The sequence below is a fragment of the Populus euphratica genome, unplaced genomic scaffold (genome assembly GCF_000495115.2).
Source record: "Populus euphratica unplaced genomic scaffold, PopEup_1.0 scaffold1904.1, whole genome shotgun sequence".
NCBI classification, from domain to species: domain Eukaryota; kingdom Viridiplantae; phylum Streptophyta; class Magnoliopsida; order Malpighiales; family Salicaceae; genus Populus; species Populus euphratica.
Window position 1 is genome coordinate 18,984 of NW_011501750.1, and position 8,288 is coordinate 27,271.

General features: G+C 38.9%; 2 protein-coding genes across 9 annotated transcripts in view; one reads left to right on the top strand and one right to left on the bottom strand.

The window, feature by feature from the left end:
* Positions 1–4,000, top strand: part of LOC105118379 (translation initiation factor eIF-2B subunit delta-like) — a 4,713-nt gene extending 713 nt beyond the window's left edge. Inside the window, exons 2-8 of the mRNA XM_011016321.1 lie at positions 5–237; positions 333–485; positions 653–999; positions 1,488–2,232; positions 2,342–2,438; positions 2,520–2,574; positions 3,604–4,000. Of these exons, the coding sequence (XP_011014623.1) occupies positions 5–237; positions 333–485; positions 653–999; positions 1,488–2,232; positions 2,342–2,438; positions 2,520–2,574; positions 3,604–3,669 (1,696 nt within the window). The 3' untranslated portion in view covers positions 3,670–4,000. The remainder of the gene's footprint in view (positions 1–4; positions 238–332; positions 486–652; positions 1,000–1,487; positions 2,233–2,341; positions 2,439–2,519; positions 2,575–3,603) is intronic.
* A 262-nt stretch (positions 4,001–4,262) lies between these two features.
* On the bottom strand, positions 4,263–7,919 carry LOC105118378 (BED zinc finger and hAT dimerization domain-containing protein). 8 transcript variants are annotated; one of them, XM_011016313.1, is made up of 6 exons: positions 7,578–7,919; positions 7,404–7,456; positions 7,121–7,196; positions 6,632–6,871; positions 5,471–6,339; positions 4,263–5,383 (listed from the first exon to the last, which is right to left on the bottom strand). In XM_011016313.1, the coding sequence occupies exons 2-6, from the start codon at positions 7,413–7,415 to the stop codon at positions 4,472–4,474; spliced, it is 2,109 nt and encodes a 702-aa protein (XP_011014615.1). In that variant the 5' UTR covers positions 7,416–7,456; positions 7,578–7,919; the 3' UTR covers positions 4,263–4,471. The 8 variants fall into 8 exon arrangements, with proteins under 8 accessions (XP_011014615.1, XP_011014614.1, XP_011014617.1 ...); XM_011016312.1 differs by having other exon boundaries at positions 7,386–7,456; XM_011016315.1 differs by having other exon boundaries at positions 6,632–6,853; positions 7,578–7,917.
* Positions 7,920–8,288: the final 369 nt, after the last annotated feature.

Sequence of the window (8,288 nt, forward strand, 5' to 3'; positions counted from 1 at the left end):
GGAGCTACAATCCAACGGAGTCGCTCCTCGGCGCGTCGCCTCCACTGGCTTCCCCGTCGAGTCGAGTGATTGGAGATGGAGAGTTCTCGGAGGAGTCGTCTGTTGGTTGGTTTCGGAGGAGTAATTCGGCGAAATTCGCTTCGAGTTTTAGCGGCGGGTTTGACTTGACGTCGGTTAAGTCATCAGAGACTATGGGATTTCATCAAGTTAAAAAACCTGTTGTTGCTCAACCCAAAGGTAAATTGCAACTACCTTTGCCACCTGTCGTTATTATTATTATTATTATTATTATTATTATAGTTTGGATTTTTAATAAAAAAATATTGTTGCAGAGGAGAAAAGTGGAGCTTCTGCCGTTGTGGAACCTCAGGTAAATAAAGGGCTTTCTTCTTCTTCGGGTGCAAAACCATCAAAAGAGAAAACAACAAAAGCTGAACGGCGTGCCTTGCAGGAAGCTCAACGTGCTGCAAAAGCTGCTGCTAAAGGTTTTTGTTTTTTAAATATATATTTGTTTTAATCACAAAAAGAGTTGAAAGTTTTGAGTATTACAGAAACTAAAAAAATTGCGTTCATTTTAACATGCTTAATGAAGAGTAGGATTTATGCCGTCAATTTTGTGTCTCACTGTTCATAATTCGTCTTTTTTGTATAGCTATGACTGTGTCTGAGGGAGTATCTACTAGTAAACCTGTGAAGCAGCAGCCAGCACAGAAGAAAGATGCTCCACCACCTGCATCTTCAATTGCAGCTTCTGATAGGAAAGGAGGTGAACGTTCTATGGAAAAAGAGAGGAGGAAAGATATCCCTGCACCACGAATGCAATTTGATGACAGAAGTCGTGTGGAAAAGGCTAAAAAGCGTGCAGTGGTCAATCAAAGTGAAGCTAGGAATAGGGTTGAGTTGTTTCGACACTTACCGCAGTATGAACATGGAACTCAGCTTCCTGATCTTGAGTCGAAATTTTTCCAACTTGATCCTATGCATCCAGCTGTTTACAAGGTGCTACTTTGTTTGGATAATGACCTTATACATTTATGCAGGAATTTGTTCAAACCATTGCGCACATAAATCATTATCCATGTTAATCATTTTTTATCCAGATTTCTCAAATAAATTGTTAATGAAAATCATGAATGCACTTGCAACATGTTGAACATGCTCCTTTAGACTGATATGTGTTCGTATGCCCTTGCAACTTTGGTACACAAATTTAATTTCCTCTTGTAAACTGAACTTATGGTAAACAGCTGTGAAAATGAAATTACATTGGTGATATCATTTAAATTTTTGGAAAACTAAATTATCATAAGGGATGGATGGATTGTCTACATTTTACTGTTCAAGGGAAGACCCCAAACATGCAAAAGCAGATACACACACACACACACACACACATGCAAATGCAAAGACTTATACTTTGGTTGCACACTGATATATGGCATTGGTGTACCTGCTTGTTTATTGATGTAGCTATGAGCTTTTGTCAGGTTGGCCTACAGTATCTGGCTGGAGATATCTCTGGAGGTAATGCTCGATGTATTGCAATGCTTCAGGCATTTCAGGAAGTCATTAAAGACTATTCCACACCACCTGAGAAATCTCTTACTAGAGACTTAACTGCAAAAATCAGTAGTTTTGTTTCCTTTTTTATAGAATGCCGACCATTTTCTATGAGCATGGGAAACGCAATTAGGTTTCTCAAGAGTCGGATTGCGAAGTTGCCTTTAACTGTTTCTGAATCAGAAGCAAAAGCCTCCCTTTGTGCAGATATTGATCGTTTCATAAATGAGAAGATAGTACTTGCTGACAATGTGATAATTAGGCATGCTGTTACCAAGATCACGGATGGGGATGTTCTTCTCACATATGGATCATCATGTGTTGTTGAGATGATTCTGTTGTATGCCCATGAGCTTGGGAAACGGTTCCATGTTGTTATAGTGGACTCTCATCCAAAACTTGAAGGCCAAGGCCTACTCCGTAGACTGGTGGGAAAGGGACTGAGGTGTACATATACTCACATAAATGCTGTTTCTTATATCATGCATGACGTTACTCGAGTTTTCTTGGGCTCTTCCTCAGTATTATCTAATGGAACTGTGTATTCGCGGGTTGGGACTGCATGTGTTGCTATGGTTGCTCATGCATTCCATGTTCCAGTCTTAATATGCTGTGAAGCCTATAAATTTCATGAAAGAGTACTGCTTGATTCAATCTGTTCAAATGAATTAGGTTTGTTTGTTTCCTTGCAAGATCAGTTCATATTGCTTTATCTCTTGATTACATGTATGTTCTTTGATAAGAGAGGAAAATAAAGGAGCATTTTTCATGTTGCCTGCAGGTGATCCAGATGCTATTTCAAAGGTTCCTGGAAGAATGGATATTAATTTCCTGGATGATCTGACCAATAAGGACAATCTGCAGCTTCTAAATTTGATGTAAGCTTCCAGATGCCTTACAACCTAAGAAAAGCTGAAAAAACATTTTCTAAAGACTATCTTGATCTTGTACTGTGACAGGTATGATGCCACTCCTTCAGAATATGTCTCAATGATCATCACTGATTATGGGATGGTAAGTCATGGTGTCACAAAATACTTGATTGTTTTGCAGGATTCCCTGTGTTGCAGTTTTGTTTAATGAATCTTTACAAATGATTAGTTATGCTAAATGGATGTCCTTGAAATGTTTGGTGTTAGTGAATTTCCAACTCTGCAGTTTGCTCACCTTGGCTTGCATTTTGCAGAGTTGCATGCATTCTTCCTCCTGTCTTGATGTAGCATGTTGTTACACATACTAACATAACTTGCAAATAATACACTCAAACTCCTTGTATATCAGCTCCATGTCACTAATGGAATACGCTTAACTACATAGTTGTAGTAAAACAATACACAAAATATTAAGACTTAACTACTACAGTGTAGTACTAGTAGTTAAATGCAGTGCGCATTTAGGATTGTGGTAGAGGTAGCTTTTTAAAGTGTTTTTCACTTAGAAATGCATCAAAATAATGTTTTTTTATTTTTTAAAACTCATTTTTGACATCAGCACATCAAAACAATCCAAAAGCACACAAAAAAGAAAACTAATTTAAAGCTAAAAAAAAATCAAAGTTTTTCAAAAGCGAGGACTAGCCGCAATCCTAGACACCAAACCCCTGTAGTCAAGTACTAACTACTACAGTGCAATGCAAATATAATTATTGGATTTGGAACTTGATAATTTTGCTATAGGTAACTCACTAATTACCATATCCAGCATGTGAACTAGTCAAAAAACATGGAGAAGGAATTAATTTCTGGAGATGCAAGATGTACATGTTTAAACTTTATTGTTCTGTGTCATTCAACCATTGCTTCTTATTTTCCACGAGCAAAATGATGTTCAAGTTTAATGTAGCTGGTTGAATAATTTAATCTATTTTGTCTCTGTTCTCTGGTATTTCTGCACCTACCTGGCCTTTTCTTTCTTTTTTTTAAAAATACTATTGTAGTGCATGCTGCTCTGTTGTGATGGATGCTGCCTTTTGTATTAACCCACTGTTTACGGTGCTTGAGATTCCTTCCTGATGGTTGTGTGTATTCATATTGCTATCTGCAGATCCCACCCACAAGTGTGCCTGTCATTGTGCGCGAATATGGGAGGGAGCACCTGTGGATACAGTAATACAGGAAAAGCTCTGCTTTTTTGAAGGATCCTTTACAGTGGATCCCTTGCGTGGAATAACAGGACTATGAATTTTATTATACCTGGTTGGGAGCCTCTTCTAATCATATTCGTCACATCAAAATGATGATTCTATACGTTGCCAAACATTAGTTTTGTTTAAATTTGTTATTAGCAAATCAGAAAAGAGAACAGTGCAACTTTTGCCCCACCTGAGCTCTGGACCCGGGGGTGGTTTGCTTTCCATATTGGTGAAAGAGCTTGAGAGTAATGTGCATAGTCTTAGAAATTACGGCCCAATGAAACAGACCTTTTAAGCTTAAAAGCAAGCCTAGTGCTTTCCTATAAATATAGTCAGAGGGCCTAAGGGCCTTCGGAATTGAAGATTCTGGGCATGGCAAATCATTAGTCATTACAATTATAACCATTTATTATGCAATGTAATCCAATTAGTCATTACAATTATAACCATTCATCATATTGCAATTTTAGAAATCACAAAGCCAAACATAGCAAGGGACCATGAGATTAGATGATCCATTACAGTAAACAAAGATGCCATAATTTGTTCGTCTCTGGTTAGCATTCTTGGGGATTCTGAACCGTACATGCATGACATTGATAGATACAACAGAGGTTATAAAAAAATTCTGAGCGTCCAGTTCGTCTAGTGAGTTAAGAGGCAACTAAATTACAAATGGACTATGCAGGAGATAAACCTAAACTACAGGCAGCAATTGCACTTTGCTTCCATCAACTAAATTACACCAAAATTACATCCTGTATTCTTACGTGTCTTTTATCATCTTTGTTTCTTGTCCAGGCCAGCAGTGTTTTCTGCTATTGTAGCACCTGCCATTTCCATCAATCTCTCGTAGTCTATCTCATCTGACTTGCACTTCAACTTGATCCCTCCTTGCATCCATGACCTGATACAAAGAATCGCCTGTGTGCTATCATGTGGCATACAAAATCGTTGCTTGTAAATTTCATCACCTTTACTGCAAAACAGATCTTCAGGCGCCACTGAGGTTGGCTGCACAGCCAAGAAATCCCGGGCCATCACTGAAAGACGTGGATAGCGCGTGCAGTTGACCTTCCACCACTCCAGGACATCTGTTGGTATTGGAGCGGGAGGCTCTGACAGGTACTGAGTAAGCTCGTCGGTTGCATTGCTCAAGCTCACTCTTCGCTTCTTCCTAGCAATTTCCTCTGCAAAGGAAACACCCCCCCCATCTTCAATCTCTTGAGCACCATACCCACTTGTCATGGATGAAAAATGGCGGCTAGAGTAATTTCTTATGAATAGAGTTCTGGCTTCCTCCAGATAGTTTCCTGAGCTGAGGCTCTCAGGGATGAGCTCACATTTGATTCGGGGATCCAGAATTGCTGTCATGAAGATGAATATGTTGCCAACCTGTGTGGTGTAACTCCTAGACTTTGTTGCCATGTCTTCAGCAGCATTTTTTAGCCAATCTGAGCTGTGACGGGAATCTCTGCATAGGATAATCATCTCAGAGATGTGATCCATGAAGAAGAGAACCAGCCCGATGGTGAGTAACTTGTTTGTGCAAATGTTGTTTGTGGTTTTGTAAAAGGGTTCCAAATATTTATGCACGATACTAACTGCATTCTTTTCTGCAGGGCTCAGCGCCATCCTCCCAGCAATTGTGTCCTCGTACTTTCTCATAACGCCATCCATAGACTTTCCAGCCTGCAATCATAAATAAAACCCTAGTTCATATTTTCTGACTTTATCTCATATTAAAATGTTAGAGATCTGAGATGAAAGAGCAATTACCTTGCACACAATATCAAGCATCTGGTAATTACCACTCCAGCGTGCTGAAGTTTCAAGTGGAAATTTCCAACAGCCTTCCTGATAAGCTGCTGTTAGTTGAATGAAATCCTCTGACATCTTGGCTGATGAATTTAGCTCTAGCACAAACTCCCTGACCTTAGATATTACTGGTTTTGTTGTTCTTAATCCATCTTCTATAATCAAGTTCAAAGTGCGAGCAGCACAAGGAATATAGTAGAACATCCCCAGTTTCTGACCATCTAACTCCTCCTTCAGAGTATGGCACGCATGAATAGCATTCTGACTGTTATCATGGGTGCATGAGAGGACTCTACTCTCTATGTTGTACATCTTGAGAACCTTATCCAGGGAATGATAAATCTCAGAACCACCACAAGGGTAAGGTATTTGACATATGTCAAGAAGGACTTGTTGGAAGGACCAGTTTTCATCAATCCACTGACATGTGACGCTCATATAGAATATTTGCTCATAGGAGCTCCAGAAATCCAGAATAATTGAAACCTTGGACGAAACCTTTTCCAAAGTAGCCATCACATCTTCCTGCATGCTCCTGAAAACTTCACGGATTTTTACTTTGTACCGCTCACCTGGCCAGAGTTGTATTGATGGGTTTAGAAATTTAAATGAGTTTGCCAACCACTTTTCTTCCAAGGTTGAAGGAGGAAGAGAAGCTAAGATGAGCCACTTAACGAGCAACCAATTCAGATGATCATAATCCATCTGTTGTTTTCCCTGTTGTTGAGCTTTCCTGACCACAGTGATGGGCTGTGGTGCTGAACTAGTGACTGAATCTCCGGACTTATCATATCCTGGATGGCGATTACTCAGGTGCCTCCCCAAATTGCCTTCATCAAATAAATTAAGACCATTACATGCACACAGAAATTCTTGTCATGATATCATGCTCAAATTCATCTGAAAATAGAACACAAGAAGGTAAAACAAAGAGCAATTTGGAGACTTCAATTTAGAACATAGCCACATGATTTCAGGATAACAAACTCATAAGGCAGCACAAAGCTCAGGTCAGTAGTTTCAGTGTTGGATCTCAATTTCATTTTAGATACTTACAAGTTTACAGCATGTGAGTAATTGAAGAGAAAAGAAAGGGAAATGGAACTAGCATAGGAGTCCTACCCGTGGCAGTTGCAATAGAATAGCTTTGTCCACAAAACTTGCACCGCCGACTCTTTCCGTCAGGAGCAGTCTCAAAAAATTTAAGATAGACTGAAGTCATTGTCTTCTTTCTTTTTGTTGGAACCACAGTAGTTCCCTTTTCTGAAGATCCCAGCCCAATATCTACTGGATCGACATTTTGGATGAGTGCCAAATCCATCATTGATTTGGGATGATCCATATCTACTCCACAAGCAACAGCTGAGTACAATTAGAGTTACATACACAAGCAATATCCAATCAGTTCCATTCCCAGTTTTCCACATCACAGCACGATTATTGGATTAAAACTTAGTAATCAAGAAATCCATCATTGGAAGTACAAACAAAAAATGAACCCCACGAGACAAAACATTGAGCTTTACAAGTAAAATGCAACAGGATGCGAGAAAAAGAATGAATCCAATCCCATCTGAAGGACCAAACTTAAAATGTGAAAATGGAGTTTACCTTTGTACGTTTTGAACGCATTATTTACAGTCCACTCCATTTGGTTTGCAGCAGCTCTCCCACTCACACTTCCTGTCTGAAACAACCCAATACACACACTAATTAGACGAACACAACAGCCTGCTTGCTACTTACCATACACTATTTATCAACACAGAAAGCCAAAAAACAAAAAAAACAACCAGAAAATAGTGTCTGAAACCCAAAACACAACAAAAGGAGAGATTTTCACCAAAAGAAGAAGAAGAAAGTTTTACAGCTTAACTTGATCCTTCTTTCTTACCCCAAAATCCATCTCTTCCTCTCAAAGAATTCTCCAATTCTAACAAGAAAAATCTGAAACAGAAAAGAAAAGAACCCATAAATTATATATAAATAAAAAATTTCGAAATCAAGAGAGAAAGCAGTGTTTGTTGGGTATAAGTGTAGGGAGAGGAAGTTAGAGTACGTTACTTACCATTAATCACTGGGATTTGGAGGTTTTTTATGGTGAATGAAGAAGAAAAACTTAGAAAGAGACAGGTGTTACGGAGCGGGAGAGGGAGAGAGAGAGTCTAGAGAGAGAAAAATGGAGGGAGGGAGATCAAGAAAGAAAGAAAGGCTGTGGATCTAACTAAGCCGGATCTAAGCCGAGCAAGAAGAGACTGATAGATTTTTTTATTTTTTGTTGAGAGAAGAAAATTTTATTAAGTCATAAAAGGAAGGAGAGAGAGTGCGTGTCTGCGCCTGCGTGTGTGGCTCGGCTGGTGGAAACCTAATGACTGAATGAAGAAGTTTTTTGAAACAACTCGACTGAGTGGCTCGGAGCGAGTGAGAGAGACTCAGGTTCTCTATGTCAGGTTACAAACAGAAGGCTTGACTCTGTCAAGCAGTTTGGAATTTGGAGCCAGCTTTGTCCTTTTTATTTATTTTTGTGTTTTAATTTCCTTGCTTTGAGTATAAACTTAATAATAATAATAATAATAATAATAATAAGGCTGCTGCTTGGTTTAGGAGTTGTTGTCGAGCCCCAAGTGGAGCTTCTCGCTCACTGTGAGCTTGATTTTCACACATTCAAATCCAACGTTCCTTCGACCCATTTATTTGACAACGATTTGCGTGTGTGATTCATTAATTTTTTTTATATAAAAATAATATTTAAATATTAAATAAAAATAAAAAATAATAA